General features: G+C 41.2%; 1 protein-coding gene across 1 annotated transcript in view; it reads left to right on the top strand.

Annotated features, from left to right (window-relative positions):
- Positions 1-7,066, top strand: part of fmn2b (formin 2b) — a 409,270-nt gene extending 402,204 nt beyond the window's left edge. The window contains 1 exon segment of the mRNA XM_080199671.1: positions 6,006-7,066. Coding sequence (XP_080055797.1) covers positions 6,006-6,056 — 51 coding nt within the window. The 3' untranslated portion in view covers positions 6,057-7,066.
- The last annotated feature ends 13,552 nt before the right edge of the window (positions 7,067-20,618 follow it).

Here is a 20,618-nt window from a genome sequence, read left to right as displayed (position 1 = left end):
GGACTCTAGTCACACTCCAGACCTGAGCATTAAAATCTCCAGGCTGACAGAACAGCACTGAGGGATGCTGCACTGTTGGTGCCAATTTTCAGTTCAGATGTTAAAATGAAGGATGTCTGACTTGATAAGCCCCAGTAAGAAGTCTGACAACACCAGGTTTAAGTCCAACCCAATTTATTTGATAGTAAACTCGCAAGCTTTCGGGGTTTTCCCCTTAGCCAGGTGCAGTCCAACACTGGCATCTCCACGTCATTGTTAAGCCCCAAGCCAGAAACTCCAAGGTATTCTATGAAGATAGCCTAGACCCTAAGTTTTACATTCGATTTTGGTGTCGGAGAACGTAAGGTGTTTCACTCCAGGTATGATTTAAGTGGCCCACCATGAAGCTTCCATGAAACAAAGTTTATTTAAGAACACAATTAGAATATAACAAAAAGCATTAGCATAACATTCACCAATTACAAGATTTAAATACAACACACAGTATAATTCTTAACAGCTAGCTATCTCTGTTGTTCAAATTTAAAGTAATCCCCCATAGACATAAACCCTTTTTCAGAATTAGTTGGCACTAAACCAAATATGCTCACGTGATACTAGATTTGCAGTTTTTTAGCACCTATGGACAGAGATCCAAGCAGCAATTTTTAAAGAAGGATATATCCTCAAGGGAGCAAAGTAGGTAAGCAAAACTTCATCGACAGAAAAGGATACCTCTCTCTCTGCAGCTTCCAAAACGGAAACACTCACAGCCGAATCTCCAACTCTGGCGGTGAGGGGAGAAGAGACACGGCTCTCAATTCCAAACAAAATCTGAAAACAGCAATTAAGCTGGAATTCCCTGTGAAAGCCTAGCTGTCCCCAGCATATGACCTGACCTGTCAATCATCTCAATCAAGCTCTGCAATCTAATCACAGAGAAAACACTAAAACATCAGAACACTGCGCTAGTTCAGATGCAAACAAGCAGAATATCAATTATGCTACTTCAATAACAATAGAGGATACTGGTTTTAGACAGAACGACTCTGATTACAGGCTAGGGACTAAGAAACATCCTGCAGAGAAACGTAATTAAAAGGCACAGTAACTTCACAGGCCTCGCTCTTTCTGGGTGTACGTGATGCCTTTTCAAAAATTGGCAAGGGATTTCTCTCAGGTCCCGAGCCAGTATTTAACCCTCACTCAGCACTTTTAAGAAACATGTGATCTGGATTACAATACTGGCTACACTCCAAAAAGTAATTTATTGGCTATAAAATACTTTGGGATGTCCTGACATTGTGAAAGACACTGTAAATGCAAGTCACTCTTGTGCTTTAAAATGTGGAAATTACCAAAGTATTATTCCAATGGTATATTAAGTGGAGATGGTGATGTCGTGGTATCATTACTGGACTAGAATCCAGTGATCCAAGGTAATGCTCTGGGTTTAAATCCCACCACGGTGGATGGTAAAATTTGAATCCAGTTTAAAAAAAAAATCTGGAATTAAATGCCCATCTGATCCTTTCAGGGAAGGAAATCTGCCTTCCTTACCTGGTCTGGCCTGTATGTGACTCCAGACCCACAGCAATACAGTTGACTCTCAGCTGCCCTTGGACATCTAGGGATGGGCAATAAATGTTGGGCCCAGCCAGTGATGCCTAGTTCCCATACAATGAATAAAAGTATTAGTATAATTTTCAGAAAGGCAACTGAAGCTGTAATTGTATTCTAATATTGGCATTTAGTTAATATGTTAATTGAATTAATAAGTGAAGATCCCATCACATTGCCAACTACAACTGGCTCTACAGCAGCGAACAAAAATTTCTAGTGTACTCGCCAAGGCAAGTAGACTTCCTTCCTAGTCAGTGGAATGTGCAGGTACTGGCATCCTAGAAGAGGAGCAGGTCAATGAAATTTTGGGGCCTAAAATTACTTCACAGGACCAATTCCACCAGCGTGCATTGACAGCAGACAGCTCAAAGGAAGAAATGTGTCCTCTGGCCTCCGTCAAAATAAATTCGGTGCAAACGGTGGGCACTGCTTCACTTGTTCCTCTTGCCAGGAATAATTTAGAAAGTAATCATCATGTCTCCAACCCCACCTGAAATCAACGACGATCAACATTTTCCTGCAGTTTTCTCCACTGGAAAATCATGACGCTGGAGACCAAGTAGCAGCATGATGCTAGTTTTATATCACGCTCATCAAATCAGACTTCCAGCTGACGCTGAGAATGATTTTCAAGTTTTTAAGGGAATGTTTTTCTTTTCAAAGAATAAACATCAGTGACCTATGAGAGGTAAACATGTCAGCGAAACACCTGAAGCTCAAGCAGCAAGCCTGCTTCATCATTGCAGCTAAATGTGAACATGCAGGGCGTTCAGCTTCACCAACTTATGTACGTTTATCAGTCCTTGGAATTCAAACTAAAACTAGCTTCAGGGAAACGTCATTTCTTAACTTAGTTTCTTTGAAGTTGAGATTTCAACACACCATGCATTTCAATTAAATGCACACTTACTCAAAATAAAAGCAAATAACTGAAATGTGGCAATAATATGCCTCAGAATTCTGACTTTTAGATTTCTGCAGTTGGAAAATTGAAAATTTTAATGAAAAGAAATTACAGTCCAGGGTAGCTTTTTTAAAATATTAAAAGCAGGATCTGCTGACCAATTCCTTCAAGTTCCAGTATAAGCTTGTAAATGAGCGGCAAGGGGGACAGTGGTTAGCACTACTGCCTCACAGCACCAGGGATTCAGGTTCAATTCCAGCCTTGAGTGACTCTCTGTCTGTGTGGAGTTTGCATGTTCTCCCCATGTCTGCATGGGTTTCTTCCAGGCACTTCTGTTTCCTCCCACAGTCCAAAGTAGTGCTGGTTCGGTGGATTGGCCATGATAAATGAGCAGGGTTATGGGGATGAGGCAGGGGCTCGGTGGGTAACATGCTGTTTTGGTGAGATGGTGCAGACTTGATGGGCTAAATGGCTTCCTGCATTATAGACATTCTGTGAATTGTGGTTTTACCTAAATGTGATTCTGCATGTATGATCTATTTCTCCGAAATCTATCTGAATGTGCCCATTATCTGTTGTCTTATCCAAAACTAAACCAACTAGCCATTGGCCATGCTGCTTCTCATTTACCACTTGTGGGTTGACTTGTGTAAAATGGCCGCCCAGTATATTGCTGGAGACGAAAATTGGGAGTGCTTCCCTCTCTGTCATTCTCAACTTCCTCCCATTAACCTTCATTCATCAATTCCACCATGCAGAGTGCTTCTTCAGCCTTGTACTCTTGTTTTCCTTGCATCCCTTATATTCCACTTTTCAATTCTCACCAAGTTGCAAGTCACGTTGAAGCCATCATCTGTCAATTTCCTGAGATCCTAAAACTCTGGAACGCCTCACTTCTCTTTTTTTAAAATAATAGGCTGAGGACAGGGAGGCAAATTAACATCTCTCATTAAGTAAATATGTCCTCAGAACATGAAAGCCTTATTTGTTAGATTTTCTTAAGATTGTTTTTGAGTTTTATTTCACTATTTCCCTTGCTCAGCCTCAGTGATCACCCAAAGTAGACATTCTATGGCAAGTATTTTAGTGAACCCAGGATCACACAAAACTTTGATTAATATTTCAATTTAGTACATGTAGCAAGTCAAGTATCAGTGTAAAAAAAAGTAGAATTCTATCACAGGACATTAAGCAACAAACGCAAACTTATGGAACTTTACAAAATATATCTATTTGTCCTCATATGCATCAAGTAATGAAGAAAAAGGAGCATTCATTAATTCCTTTCATGTTATGTGAGGTTATTTCTTTATGGACTTAGTGTCTTTCTGTCTTGATATCCTCCTGAAATGGTAAGAAAGATGGCTGTAAAAACCGGCCTTGCTTAATTTCACCTCTTTCATTAATTCCCAAGGCAAAAGGAATCCAACATGTATATTTCAAAAGTTAGCCAGTGACAAATATCCATAGAATTATAGGAAACATAGAATTTCTGCGGCTAATTCCTGGAACACAGTAAGAAGTCTCACAACACCAGGTTAAAGTCCAACAGGTTTATTTGGTAGCTTTCAGGGCTCTGCCCCTTCGTCAGTTGAGTGGGGAGTTCTGTTCACAAACAGGGCATATAGAGGCACACACTCAGTTTACAGAATACTGATTAAAATGTGAGTCTTTACAGCTAATCAAGTCTTGAAGGTGCAGACAATGTGAGTGGAGATAGCATTAAGCATAGGCTAAAGAGATGTGTATTGCCTCCAGACAGGACAGTAAGTGAAACGTTACAAGCCTATGCAAGTCATGGGGGTTACAAATAGTGTGACATGAACCCAAGATCCCGGTTGAGGCTGTCCTCATGTGCGGAACTTGGCTATCAGTCTCTGCTCAGTGGCTGCGCTGTCGTGTTATGAAGGCCGCCTTGGAGAACACTTACGCGAAGATCAGAGGCTGAATGCCCATGTCAGTGCCGAGTCGCTGAGCAGAGACTCATGGCCAAGTTTCGCACACGTGATGGCCTCAACAGGGATCTTGGGTTCATGTCACATTATTTGTAACCCCCATGACTTGCCTGGGCTTGCAAAATCTCACTTACTGTCCTGTCTGGAGACAATACACATCTCTTTAACCTATGCTTAATGCCATCTCCATTCGCATTGTCTGTATCTTTAAGACTCGATCAGCTGTAAAGACTCGCATTCTAATCAATATTCTGTACACTGAGTGTGTGCCTTTATATGCCCTGTTTCTGATCAGAACTCCCCACTCACCTGATGAAGGGGCAGAGCCCCGAAAGCTAGTGGTGTTTGCTACCAAATAAACCCGTTGGGCTCTAACCTGGTGTTGTGAGGCTTCTTACTGTGTTTACCCCAATCCAATGCCGGCATCTCCGCATCATAATCCCTGGAACATCAGGGGTGGAATTTTCCCATCCTGCCCATCACGGTAATCGTAGCGGATGGGACATGGGCCATGTGAAGGTCTGTTGATGTTGGGTGGTATTTTCCAATCGTGGGGCAAACGTGACTCCAAGTAGTGCAAGGAAGGTAAAAGAAGAACTTTTTCCTGATACCTCTTGATGTGACCTTGCACCAGATTTTATTGGATGATGTTCCTATGAAGCACCTTGGGACGTTTTATTATAATGAGGGCACTGCATAAATACAAGTCTGTCTCTTTTGTGCCAACACTAATTGAAGCAAGCATCTTTAACAGAATGTAGCATTTTGCCACCTTGATGACTTTCAGCCAACAGTTCTGAGAGTCTCCTGGTGCTCTTTTGCATTCAGGCTGAATGGCTTCTCCGGGCAATATTTAAAGTAGTTTCTAGTTCCTTGCACCACTACATTGAAATATATACACCAGGATTCTTTGGCCATTCACGATAGCGGGATTCTCTCATCCTGCCAGCAGCACCTCCACACCCATGAGTTTCCTGGCGCCATGGGGTGCCTTCAATGGGAAATCCCATCGACAGCAGTGGGACCAGAGAATGCTGCCGCCTTCCACCACTGAGACATACGTGGCTGGGAGACCAGAAAATCTCACCCACCACTTTTTTCATATCTCTTGTAACAGTTCTTGGTTAAATGTGTGATTTTGTGACAAAGGGAAGGAATGACATTGTGGTACTACTACTGGACTAGTAATCCAGAGACCCAAGGGTAGCACTCTGGGGACCCAAGTTTGAATCCCACCATGGCGGATGGTGAGATTTGAATTCAGTAAAAATCTGGAATTAAAAGTATAATGGTGACCATGGAACAACTGTCATTAAAAACCCATCTGGTTCACTGATGTCCTTTCAGGGAAGGAAATCTGTGACCTCCTAGCCTACATGTAACTCCAGACCCTTGGAGTGTGATTTGCTCTTAACTATCCTGTAATTTGGCCTTGCAAACCACTCAGTACAAGGACAATTGTGGATGGGCTGCCGTAATAATAAAAAAAATCTATATTTGAGCTATTGCATAATGTTAATATTTTAATTATTTTTATTTTACAGAAAGCAAAAGTGACTATGAAAGACAAACGTGTTAACGAATCTTATCCTTAGGAATTCAAGAGTACATGTATAACACCTTCCCCTCAACTTCTATGTTTGTACCCATGTAATGGCACATTATCACACCCTTTTGTGCCCATGCTGTAGAGGAGATGTTAACGCTAACTACTCAACTGATGATGTTCAGCCATATGATTGTATTACTCTTTATATCTGCTGTATAAGGGCATTGCATTCATTGTGACTGCATGCTCACTAGACAAGCAAAATCTTCTGGAAAGTATTTCATTGCAAACTTCGGACCTGAAGGGATGCTGGAATTTATTTGGGGTCTTTTGTCAGTAGCTGATGAACTGATGATTAGTTGAGGAGGGCAACACAGTCCGTGATTGGACATGTTTAATCCTTCCAGTGGCACTGTGTATTTTACATTAAATATATATTCCAGAGCAGAATGAATTAATTAAATGATTTGGACAGATTCTAGATTTTTGTCCGATGGATGAATATTAACGACGCATGAGAAATAGGACAGTTATTTTCTTAAACTATTACCTTCTAACCCCTGTGACTTCTGTACTTGACAAGATATGGGCATGGGCAAATTTCATTGTGAAGAGATGAATTGACCCAGTTAAAAGTTGCAAGTATTTTTGATTTGGTTAGAATGAGCTTGAAGGAGATTACCATATGCTCATGGTGGACATCAGGTGGAGCCTTGTCCACTAGGGGTGGTTGTGGGACTGAAATGCACTGCTGTTCAGCTTTTACTACAAATATGTTCAAAAGCAATTATAAACACTTATCTGTACACTTCAGTTTTTTGTGTTTTAAATGTAAATTTGGTGTCTTATTGCTGTTCATAAGACAATGCATTAAATTATTTAAATGTAGTTATATAACAGCATGTCAATTTTAGATTCTATTGTGTCAGGATAACTTATATTTGTAACATGCTGTAAGTTGACAATAGTCTGTTAAAATCGCCAAGTGCAATACTGTATTTAGTATTTCTATTTGGAGTTTCTTTTCAAGGTCTGTTAATTTATATGAAATGTACTGTAGGTTTTTTCAGATAAATAAAATTTGACTAATACTCATGTGTTTTGTGGAATATTTCTGTGTTGCCCGGATTTTGTGCCGGGTTGTCATATCTTCAGCGCAAGAGCAAAGAATGAGAACAGGATACTGTGGATGCTGGAAATCTGAAATACTAAAGATGTTCCGAAGAATCGATCAACTTGAACCGTTAGCAATCGTGGCAGCATCTGAGTTTTTCCAGCAGTTTGTTTTAAACCAAGCTTAAGTAGATTTTTGTGCATTTGCAAGGCCCACCAGTTGAATCAAAGCTTTTATCCTTTCCTGGCACTTTTTCTCCGAAATACGATGAACCAAAATTGCAAATTGGGTGTTCACCAAACTTGCCTTGTGTACCTCCCAAGCTGCCAGTCCGCTAAGATTGGCAATGGTCTGCTCGCAGTAAATTCATCCCAACCTGTTGACTACAAAACAGACTATCAAGAAGCCAAATTAATCAAGTGCACAGTGGTTGAATCACAAGTGGATTAGTTTATCAATGTTACCTGCAGTGATTATACATCAATTTGACACAGGAATTGCTTATGTTACACTGGGCACAAAATGTTGAAAAAAGAATCTTGCCTGAATTGTACCGCCCTGCCCACCATGGGAAATGGGACCAGGCGATGAGTGGAACGTGGAAAGGTCTGGTGATCTTGGACAAAAGGACAATAGCATATTTGACATCCATGCTTTTTATGTATGGGGTCACCAATTTCCTCTGTTATATATGACAATAGTCAAACTCGGGTATATTTTGTAGAAGCACCTTGATCTCAAGTTTTTTTTAAAAGTATGTCCAATTTACCATTCTGTATTTTATATATAAATCAGTACTTGGACGCTGCAAACCCACCCCCTTTAGCACTCGTTGCCTTTTGTAGAAGTTGCTAGGGTTGTAGAGACTGACGACAATGGATTAACAAGGAGAAGGGTTTATTCGACAATCTTAGCAGCTCTTCCATGCCATGTGTCTGCCAATGCTGGGGGAGAAGCCCTGCGTTACTGATGCACCATTTCCTGTGTCCACCTCATCTTGACATACATATGACACCCGGTCTACACATTTAAAAATACGGCATGCACTTGCTAAGTAAAGAAATCTATTCTAGTTTTACCAAAATTGCATCTGCAAATGCAACGACACCACAAGCACTCTTTGAGGTGAACTCCATAGGTGCAACCGCAACCTGGGGAGATTCATCCAAAGGTTGGAATGTCGTTGGGAGTTGAAGAAAACTTAATAAAGATTGCAAAACTTCTCAATGTTTAAATGTATTACCAACTATTAATGTTATTTTTCCTGAACTATTTGATTGTTACATTTAATATGAAAGCAACAAAATTGTTGAATGGAATACAGTATAGAATTTGTTCTTCCAGTTTCATTAACATCCAGTGAATTGATTTTTCTATTCTCCATTTTAAAAATAGAACTAGTTGGACTGATTTCTGTCCATTCTTCACGTCAGCACTAGAACGTTTGGCAATAGATATTGTAATCCTGAATCAAATTCTCTTCAGTTCAGGATTAAAAACAGTTTTCACTGATTATTATTACAATGGGTAACTCTCAAATGTGGATTCAATCTTTTATGTCAGTTCCATATTGAGATATAAAAATACTTGAAGCAAAGTGGGCAATATGTTTGTCCAATAAGTACATGCAGTTATGGTTAACATTTTGAGCCTGTGAAGTGGAAGCCAACGTGGGCCTGTAGAGCAGCATTATAAGAGACACCAGATAGGTGGGCATTTTTTAAACTGGATTTCCTATAGGTATGCCAAAATCACAGTCTTTGTTTTTTCAACACAAAAACAGAAAATACTGGAAAATTCAGCAAGTCTGTCAGCATCTGTGGAAGTCTCCCAACACCAAGTTAACGTCCAACAGATTTATTTGGAATCACAGGCTTTCAGAGCAATGCTCCTTCACTCACCTGATGAAGGAGCAGTGCTCCGAAAGTTCGTACTTTACTTGGTGATGTGAGACGTACTGTGTCCATCGCAGTCCAGTGCTGGCATCTCCATTTCATAGCATCTGTGGAGAGAGAATAGAGTCCATCCCGATAACCCTTTGGAAGATTTTTCTTTGTTTGATTAGGGAATTGGGTCAGAGGGAGCACACTTAAATTGCATTCCAACTGATGTGATCCACTTGTATCTGGAGGTTCATGTTGCAACTGTAGTCCTGAGCAAAGATGTGTGCTCAGAGTTGAGGACTGGAAAACCAACTGCTGCTATAAGATGAAGTGCAACTTCTGGAGGAAGTCTAATTTTTAACCCCTTCTAATTTTGCCGCCAGCAGTTCCAGGTGCAAAATCTCCCAGGAGCTTCTTCAGGTATCCCTCACCCTGGCATCTCTGCCCTCTTAGCACCAAGTGTTGTGAACCCTGCTTCTGCATTGTAGGGTTTCTACAATCCGGTAAACTGGGCAAAGAACCAGACCGCCCACCATTGCAGAGCTTTTAAAAAAAAATGAAGCAAGGGAGACCCTATTTACAGCAATTAAAATTAAAGGAAGCAATCTGATGATTCTAATTTGCTTTTCTCAACTTAAGAAAAATATTCTAAGTAACTTAATGTCTGAAAGTGCTAATAATTAGCATAATTTGGTAGGTTGTATGTTCAATAATTGCAAGAGAGTCACAATACTAAGCGACAGCTTCTTCCCTACTGCCATCAGACTTTTGAATGGACCTACCTCATTAAGCTGATCTTTCTCTGCATCCTAGCTGTGACTGTAACACCACATTCTGCATTGTCTCCTTTCCTTCTCTACGGTATGTTTTGTCTGTATCGCGTCCAAGAAATAATACTTTTCACTGTATACTAAAAGATGTGACAATAATAAATCAAAAGAATGTTTTCTGTATCCAATGTGCAGTTTTAAAAATAATCTCCAATCCATAAATTAGATGGAATTTAGTCGCACCATGCACAGCGATGTGACAATTCACTTCCATGAAATGAAAGCTATAACTCTTCCAAGTTATGTCTTCATTAAATGGTCCCAAATTGTGAAAGTGCAGTCAAAAAATGAGGTAACTTTTAACCATTTTATTGTCTCCCACTGATCCACAATCCTTTTGAAATCAAGTTATGTAGATGTGAAGAAATAACTGATTTTCTTTGACTACTACAGTTAAAAAGCAAGTAGACCTGCAGAATATTAGTGCTGTTAATTTCACTCCATTGTCAGTGGCAATGTTTTAGTGGATCAGAAGTAAATAAGAAATGTAACTTTGCATCATTTTCTGTTTCCAACGTTTATAATTGAAGGACAATGTGGAGACTGCTGGTAACGTCTGTGAAATCTGGGAAGATGTCTTGTTTTACAGCCATTGTAACAATTATTGAATGATGAAATTGATGACTTACCTGTGTAGTGTATTTTGAGAATGTGCTGTCAACTATCTAACATATTAACCAGATTTCAGGTCAACCATAGTTATCATTTTCAAAATAATAACAGATTACCAGGAGAAATTGAGACTGAATTTCCACTTTAGCAGAGATCAGAGAATGATGCAGAATTTACAGCACTGAATGAGGCCATTCAGCCCATCGTGATCTAGCTACCTAATTGGTCCCACTCTGCTGTGCTTTAACCAGTTCTCTTTGGAATGATACTATCACAAAGATAATTTCTGTCCACAACCCTAACATTGCCTAACTCGGCATCTGCCTCACTGTCTGTTCATCTGCTTCTTTACTTCCAGACTTGGCTGTTCCAACATGCTTCCTGACTAACTTCCACCCTCCATAAAGTCTGGCCTTGGGTGACTGTGTGGAGTTTGCATATTCTCCCCATGTTTGTGTGGGGTTCCTTTGGGTGCTGTGGTTTTTACCCACAGCCCAAAGATGTGTGGGTTAGGTGGATTGGTAATGCTAAATTGCCCATTACTTTCAGGGGGATTAGCAGGGTAAATGTGGGATTACAGGGATAGGGTTGGGTGGAATTGTTGGTGCAGGCTCGAAGGGCTGATTGGCGGCCACCACCTCTGTAGGGATTCTATGAAAATCATCCAAAAATCTGCTGCTGGTCTTGGTAATCCTTTGCTCGTTCACCTGCGTTGGTTACCGATTGAGACAAAATCTCAAGTTTAAAGTTTACATCTACCTCTCTCCTCCCTTTCTTTATAAACTCCCCCAAAACCCCTTGTCCCACAGTATCTTCTCCTCCCTCAGTTGCACAGCGTCAATTTTTATCATTCCAGTATTAGTGGTCATGTCTCCAGCTGGCTAAGGCCCCAAGCTCTGGAATACCCTCCCTACGCACAGCATCGTTCAACTTCTGTTTCCTCACTTAATATACAGCCTGAAACCTAACTCTTTGATCAAGATTTTGGTCCTCAGCCCTAATGTATTGTGTGGCTCATTGTTAAATTTTATGAACAGTTCTGTCAACTACCTTGGATATTTTACTGTAAAAGTGTTATGTAATGCATGTTATTATTGCATCTGCTTCCAATAGTCCTTCATGACTATAGTCCAAATCATAAATCACTGTGTAAAAATGTTTCTCTGCTCTGTTTCTTGTGCCTATCAACTCTGTCTTCTAGTTATCAACCCCTAGCACTGGAAATAATTTCTTCTTTAGTTAACCGAATCATGATTTCTAACACCTCTATCAAACCTCTTAATTTTCTTTGCTTTAAGGAGAACAGGACTTCTTCAATCTCTCATTTCCCTAAGATGTGAAGATGCTTCTATCAAAGCTTATCTTTTTGCTTACTTATTACTTTGCTGAACCAAAAAGATGGCTGCCACAAGTCACATGAGTTAACTAGTTTCTGGAACTTTCCAACAGCAGTTACAGGACAAAAGCTCAACCCTCATCCTTGTGGAATCTCGAACCTTTCATTGTGAGGGGCACATTATAATCAATTAACCCAAAGGTAAGCAGATGATCTGCCTCCCCAGCCTGCTCCCATAACAAAGGTTGAACCATCAAAACACACTGTACCTGCAGAGGTATTCATACTCACCATTTATTGCTTCAGGTGAAAAATGGAAATTCACCAGAGAGTGACAAAGCTGCATGTTTCCCTGCAACTGACTCATGAATGGGCAACATCATGTGACCTAAGGTTCCAACCTTTGGAAAGTTTTAACATTATTGTTCAAAACTTGCAACTCTATTTGCTGTTTAGCCTGCAGCCTGGAACACCACAGCAAAACTCCAGGCACACCAACAGCCGACATCTCTTTGGAACTTGTTTCCCTGGGAGATTCCTGGCATTGCCTGTTGAACAGACCATGGCAGGGAATTTCCTGTCCTCATGCCAGTGGGGTCTTCCAAAGAGAGGAGCCCAAAAGGCGGGGGGTTTGGTGGTGGTTGGGGAGCGGGGGGTGGTGCGAGCTGCAAATTTCCACAGCAAGTCTCTATGTTAACCTCCTCTCACGGCATCATCATTGCCTTCTGTAACTCCTGATTCAGTTAGCTGAGCCTGCCTGAACTACAACTCCTGCATGAAGAAACTCTCACTGGCCTCTAACTTTCTGGACTCTGTTAATCATGTAAACTGGCATCCATATCGATGGTTCTTTTTCTTTTAAGTTGTTCGTAGTTGTCGAAATATTGTGGGCTTTTGTGTATGAAGTTGAAACCATCCCTTTGGGTTTGAGTAAATTATACTTCGGATTTAAACCTAAAGAGAGTTTGCTGTGAATCACTTTAAAAATTGACCTCACAAACAGTGGGGTTGGGGAAACGCACCACAGTCTATTTCAAAAATTAAAGCACGCACCACTGTTTACAGACAGATAGAAAATATGGGAATTCAGGTTTGCCTCCTCCCCTGTCCAGAACTCTCAATACAACTGAAATGTTATACTGCATGTCACAATTATATGAATTCATTCTACAGCCTTGAAGGCCTCTATCCTTGCTGAAGTGAAGTGTCCTGAACTGAACATATTGCTCTAGCTGATGCCTAACCAGTGTTCAAGAAATTTGCAATTATTTTTTGTGTTCTATTCCTTTATTTAATAGAGCAAAGGAATTCACATGCTTATTTAATAGCCTTCTCAAGTTATTATGTCATGTTCAAACTTTGGTGTTTATACACGCTAGGTGTCTCTGTTCCTACACCTTAATTTTTGAATTAAAATTGTACAATTTGGCTTACATTGCGTCTCCTCATTTTTCTTACCAAAATGCATCAATTCACATTTATAGTTTAAGTTTATTTATTAGTGTCACAAGTAGGCTTACATTAACACTGCAATGAAGTAACTGTGAAATCCCCCAGTCGCCATACACTCTGGCGCCTATTTGGGTACACAGAGGAAGAATTTAGCTTGGCCAATACATCCAATCAGCATGTTGTTTGCATTGTGGGAGGAAACTGGAGCACCTGGAGGAAACCCACGCAGACACAGGGAGAACATGCAACCTCCACATTGACAGTGAGCCAAGCTGGGAATCAAACCCAGGTCTCTGGCACTGTGAGGCAGCAGTGCTACCATACCTGCTCCATGTCTGCCCATTTGATTAGTTGGCCCTATGTCCTCCTGACACTTGTTAGTATCCTACATTCCTGAGTTTCATGTCAACTGCAAGTTGTGAAGTCATATCCTGTATACCAAAATGCAATCATTAGTTTGTCAAAAGGAGCAATTGTCCTCAAAACCAATCCCTGAGGAACAAAACTCTATTCAATCTGGAAAAAGTTCACTACTTGTCACATTCTATCCCTTAGTCACTTTTGAATCCATGTTCTGTGTCTCATTACAATCCAATGTGCCATGAGCTTGCTAATGTGACTATCGTGGCATTTTGTCAAATGCCTTTTTAAAGTTCACACACACATTAGCTGCACTATTCTCACTATTCCTCTCCATTACTTCTCAAATCAAGTTGGTCAAACTTGATCTGCTTACTTTTATTTACCATACTTTTACAAAAAGTAGTTGAGGCCAAAAAGTTGTCTGATTTCAAGAAAAAATTAGGTATGGCTCTTGGGGCTAAAGGGATATGGGGGAAGGTGGGATCAGGATATTGAATTTGATGATCAAAGTGAATGGCCTACTCCTGCCTCTAGTTTCTATAAATGCCCATTCATTTTAGCCCAATACTTCTCCAAAGTTTCACCACCATTGGCTTTAGGATGGCGAGCTTATAGTTACCATGTTTATCCCTGTTTTTGAAAAACTTTGCAATGCTCCAACTGTCTAGCATCACAACACTGCCAAATGCACCCTTTCCTCTGATCCCACCACCACCACATCTAATGAGATGTAAGATTGTTACCACAATTTCCACTCTTGCGTCTTTCAGTACACTAGGATTTACCCTGTCCAATTTGTGTGATTTTTCCCACATTGAGGACTGACCCCTTTTGAATAGCTCCTCTCTGTTCCTTTTTATCCTACCTATACTAAGTACTGCCTTTTGTTGTACTGCTATATTGGCAGAATTCTCTTCTCCAATGAAGACAGATGTAAAGTATTCAGTTTGTACTGCAACTATGTCTTCAGTCTCCATGAGGTTGTCTCTTCTTTGGTCCCTATCCCATTGCGTGTTCATAAAATACTTTGTCTCCCTTTTATGTTCACTATTGGTCTATTGTTGTACTCTTTCTTTGTCTAATATTCATCTTATCCCATCTGCTCTGTGTTCAAATTGGCTCTCTGCACTATTATAAATCTTACAGTTGTCTTAACATCCCTTCATCTGCCTTTCATCTAGGATGATTTATCTTCGGAGGCCTTTTCCTCACGGGAATGTGTCTACTCTGCATCTAAACAGTACCTTCTGTCAAAGAGTGGCCTTCAAAATGTTTATTCTCTACACGAGCCCCCTCCCATTTTGCTTCATCTGAACCCATGAGAATATCCTTCTGTTCCTTTATCCCTCGTGTACCTTTCTAATTTTGCCTTAAGTGTGTTAAGTGATTGGATGTTTGGGTCCCCTACCCAGTGTCAGCAATGAGTGAGCAGTTGGATGTTAATAACGGGGCACATTAACATTCCAGAACTGCTCATGCAGTTGGGTTGGTAAGCAAAGGACAAATGGAGCCAGAGGAGAGATGAAGTATTGTTTTTTTTTAAAAGCAGTGGGTTATGATCTGGAATGTGTTGTCTGGAAAAGGTGGTAGAAGCAAATTCAATAAATGACTTCCAAAAAAGCTTCAGATGTATGCTTGCAAAGAAATATTTCCAGGACAAGGGGAAAAATGAGGGCCTACTTCAATAACAATTTTCAAGAGCCAGCAAAAAGCACAAGGGGACAAATGGCCTCCTCTATTCTGTTATGAAAACACTTGGTCTTGATTTCAAACTCTTTCATGGCATTGCTCCAGCGTTCTTCTGAACTCTTGCCAATCCATCAGTGTAGCTCACAATGTATCCTTCCAACTATAGCCTAATGCAAAATTTCTTTATCTTCACCGCCCATTTGTGCCACAGACCCCACTACTTCCCCTCCCCACACCCCCAACATTATGCCCAGCATATGAATCACATCATTTGCCAATCATTCCCCTCCTCAAATTCCCACTTTCAACCCATCCTCAAACACTACCACTTTGAATATGTTTTCAATTTCCTTCTCACATCTTTCTACTGAATGTCCACTGCACTCCTTGCAAAAGTCTCAGACCATTTTAGTACATGAGAAAGGCTACCTAAATGTATATTAAGTGCAGTAAAACCTGATTTAAGCAATCTTTAATGTTGTGGATTTTCTCTTGAAACAAGGATTGCAGCCGCATGTTCCAGTATATTTTGCAGCTCAAATTGATGGTATATAGTTGTTTAGTTAATTTTTAAATGAAGTAAGCAATTATGATCCTGAAACTAGCATCGTGGAATCATAAAATTCCTATAGGGCCATTCACCCATAGTACCCCATCCAGAGCCTAAGCACATAACCCCATGCACTTACCCTGCTAATCCCCCTAACTGATGCATCTTGGGAGACTTGGGAACAATTTGTCATCAACAATTCACCCAGCCTGCACATCTTTGGAGGGTGGCAGGAAACTGGAGCACCCAGAGGAAACCCATGCCGACATGGGTAAATGTGCAGGCTCCGCACAGCAAGTCACAAGGCCGGAATCAAACCTGGGTCCCTGGTGCTGTGAGGCAGCAGTGCTAGCCACTGTGTCACATGCCACCCCAAACTACTTACTTTCGTTGAAATCTGGAGTCCATCTTCTATCCCATGCTGCTGCAAGTAAAATTTTGTCCCTTAAAAAGAACATTCAACTCTGGCTTCATGTTAACTATTACCTCGGACAATCTCTGATGAATTCTGCCTTTATGCTTTGTTCAGTAACCCTCATTGGCATGTTTTTTTTCTATCATTTAAGGGCAGAACTGACAAATGTTTGCTTGGAGTAGATAGAGAAGTGAAAATAATGTACCAAAGAAGATGCATTGTTTGAAAAGAAGAAAGACATTTTAACATGAATCGTTTGCAGTGAGTGTGTGCTAAGACTTTTGCTTTCAGTGGTTGAAGTGATAAAATATTTTCAGTTGATCAGAAAGACTGTTACTCATATAGGCCCCCTCTTGCCAATTTTAAGGCCAATTTTAAGGAACAATGCCTACGGGGAGCCTCAACCAAATTTATAACTAGTCACTTGCTTCAGGTGTAGCCTTCAGCTACCAGGGGAACACCAGAGATCCTAAATTATTGTGAAACAGATGGGGTCCTAGAAATCCCCGTTTCTGCCCCTTCTTCCCAACCTCCGTGCCTGGAAAGGGTTCAGTTCCTTGGCCACAAGGATAAGAAAAATTGGCCCTTATAACTCACCATGTTTCAAAACAGAGTTATTGTATAAGCATGAAGTTCATGCACAGTTCAAATTGACTGCAATCACACCCTGGCCAGAGGGATAGTCTCCATCTGTCTTTCATTGGTTTGAAGCAATGGGTGTGAAAGTCTCTTTGCATTGGACTGCAGTTAACATCCATCCAAAGCTGGTAGCTATTCAGCAGCTCAATAGACTGCAGCTCAGTTAAAGAGAAAATTTGAACTGACCAGCCTCATGGTTGAAAACTTAACATCCAACTATGAAACCAGAAAAGCACACTGGTCCAAAATTAGAATCATAGAATTCCTACAGTGCAGAAGGAGGCCATTGGGCCCACCGAGTCTGCACCAACGAGAATCCCACCCTGGCTCTATCCCCATAACCCCATGCTTTGCCTTAGCTAGTCCCCTGACACCACGGGCAATTTTGCATGGCCAATCCACCTAACCTGCACATCTTTGGACTATGGGAGGAAACTGGAACACCCAGAGGAAATCCACGCAGGCAAGGGGAGAACGTGCAAACTCTATACAGACAGTGATCCAAGCCGGGAATCACACCGGAGTCTCTGACACTGTAAGGTAGCAGTGCTGACACTGTGCCACCGTGCCACCCCCTAATTGATTGAAGTATTTCTATTTCTATTTTTCTAACAAATCCTCCAGTCCTTAGAATTACATCTGTTAATGCATCTTCAGCAGCACCTCCCAAACCCTTTGTGAACTCTACAGATTAGAACAAGGGCAACAGGCATTCAAATCACCACCTAAAAGTTCCCCTCCAAGTTGCCTATCATCCTGACTTAGGGAAATATATCGCCATTTGTGGATGGATCAAAATTCTTGTACCCCTTACTAATGGCACAGTAACTAACAGTTCGAGCAGGCAGCCCCCTACCAGCTTCTTGAGGGCAATTAGGGATACCCAAAAAATTCTGGCAGTGCCAGCAATGCCCCTTGGAGAGGTTCAACCAAATTTAAGGCTGGGTCCTCATTGGCATGCTTCAGGTGCAGGTCAGGCTCTACCCAAAAGGAGCACCCCAAAGATCCCAGGCCAAAGTGAAAGAGGTGAAGGTCCATGAACAATTATATGAAAAAATGGTGTTGTCATTTTGTTGCGGGAGACTGAAACATATTGTCAGAATGCAAGGTGGTTTGGGCTTGTCCAGAAACCCAAAGGGTACAAAAGCCCAGACTCTTCATTGTGCCACCAAGAAACAGCAATGTTCTACACGTATAGAAGGATACTCCGCTGAAAAACAAGTTGTAAAGGTGTGAGAAAGAACCAGCTGCTATTGACAGGTGTTGGTCTTTCAACAACTATTCCCCATAACCAAAGTATACTGGAGTAGGTCACATTTCTCCTTCCTTAGGTCATTGGAACTTCTTTTGACATTGTGTGGTCTAGTAACGCCCAGAATTTGTGCAATGTTATGCAGTTGATAAAGGAGAGTTGTCTCCCCCATTTATCTGTGCAATGGCAAGGAACCAGCAATGGTCTCTCTCATAGCTCCAGGATATTAGCCTTCAAGATTCCTTTGAGTCCTCCAGTCTCTGTGTGGTCTGTTGGGTCAACATCAAGTTCTTCTGTGGCGGATGATCCACCAGATCTTGTGGAGGGGACCTATCTAACAGGGTCATCACGGAGCTTGGAAGTAAGTCCATCATAAAGTCTTTCAGTGGAACAAATGTACAATATATTCAAACAACAAATATTATTCCAGATTATTACATTCTTTAAGCAGGATTTATTAAATAATTTTCAAGTAATGAAAAGAATTATTAAATTGCAAACATGAAAAAAGTTAGATAGGGTTATTCTTTTTCCCATTGACATGGTGTGGAATAGAGTTCTACATATTATAAGAACAAAGAACAATGCAGCACTTGAACAGGCTCTTAGGCCCTCCAAGCCTGTGCTGGTCACGTTTACCTATCTAGACCAACCACTTATTTCCCTCTATTCCCCGTTTGTTCATATGCCTATGAAGGCAAGTCTTAAATGTTGCTAATGTATCTGCCTCAACCACCTCACTTGGCAGTGGATTCCAGGTTCCCACCACCCTCTGTGCAAAAAACTTCCCCTGCACATCTCTACTGAACCTTTCCCCAGCCCCCCCACCTTAGCTTGAACTTATGCCCCCTTGTAATTGCCATTTCTGCCCCCGGTGAAATCTTCCAACTGTTCACCCTATTTGTACCTCTCATAATTTTATAAACTTCTATCAGGTCATCCCTCAGCCTTTGTCTTTCCAGGGAGAATAATCCCAGTTTATTCAATCTCTCCTCATAGCTAATGCCCTCCATAACAGGCAACGTTCTGGTAAACCTTTTCTGTACTCCCTCTAAAGCTTCCACGTCCTTCTGGTAATATGCCAAATGTGGCCTAACCAACATTTTATATGACTGTAACATAATTTGCCAACTTTTATACTCAATGCCTGTCTGATGAAGGTACGCATGCTTTATGCTTTCTTCACCACCTTTTCCATCTGTGCTGCCACTTTTAGGGATCTGTGGACTGTACTCCCAGATTTCTCTATGTGTCTATGTTCCTGATGGTTCTGCCATTAATTTCATATGTTATCATCTCTGAGGCATTCCTGCTGCAATACCTAACACATGTTAAACACTGCAGTAAATCGCTTACATTGGGCAAGTAAAGCAATAATTACAGGCATTCCGAAATGTTGTACACAGACAGGGCACGTGAACTTGAATATTGCACTTGGAGCCAACTGCAATTGTTTTCGAATGGCTGGTGACAAAAGGAAGCATTGTGTTTGCTGTAATGCAGTAATTAAACCCCCTATGCAGGAAGCAAAGCGTCCCAAGTAAACCCAGCTACATGGAGGATATCTTCCATTGGATTGTGCAGCTCCACCATCATGCTGGATTGTATAAGTCTCGAACAGACCAATAACTTGGCACAGGCAGCACGGTGGCACAGTGGTTAGCACTGCTGCCTCACAGCACCAGGGATCTGGGTTCAATTCCCAGCTTGGGCCACTGTCTGTGTGGAGTCTGCATGTTCTCCCCATGTGTGCGTGGGTTTCCTCCGGGTGCTCTGAATTCTTCCCATAGTCTGAAAGATGTGCAGGTTAAGTGCATCAGCTATGCTAAATTCAGCCTTAGTGTACCTAAACAGATGCTGGAGTGTCGCACAGGGAGTATAATAACTGCAATTGCAATGCTTCCTTTTGTCATCAGTTTTCCTGCCATTCGAAAACAATTGCAGTTGACTCCAAGTGTGACATTCAAGTTCATGCGCCTGGGCTGTGTACAATATTTCAGAGTGCCTATAATTAATTGTTGTTTTACTTCCCCTATGTAAGTGATTTACTGCAGTAACTTCATTGCAGTGTTAATATAAGCCTACATGTCACTAAATAAACCACAACTCAAAACTGGGCATCTTTTAGGCACTGCGGGCCATCAGCAACAGAATTGCTTACAACAATCTGCACCCTCATGGCCCAGTATAGCCTCTCCTCTGCTACTACCAACAAGCCAGAGGATCAAACCTGGTTCAATGTAGAGTGTAGGATCAGCACCAGGCATACTAAAAATGAGCTGTCAACCTGGTGAAACTACAAAACAGGACCACTTCAATGCCAAACAGCAGAAACAGCATACAACAGACAGAGCTAAACAATCTACAACCAGTGTTCAGAACTAAGCTCTGCAATCCTGCTGCCTCCAGTTGTGAATGGTGGTGGACAATTAAACAACTAACTGGAGGCGGAGGCTCCACAAATATTCCCATT

This window comes from Carcharhinus amblyrhynchos, chromosome 12 (assembly GCF_965287045.1).
Source record: "Carcharhinus amblyrhynchos chromosome 12, sCarAmb.v2.hapA, whole genome shotgun sequence".
NCBI lineage: Eukaryota > Metazoa > Chordata > Chondrichthyes > Carcharhiniformes > Carcharhinidae > Carcharhinus > Carcharhinus amblyrhynchos.
Note: the sequence above shows the minus strand (reverse complement) of the source record. Positions and strands in the feature narration are given on the sequence as shown.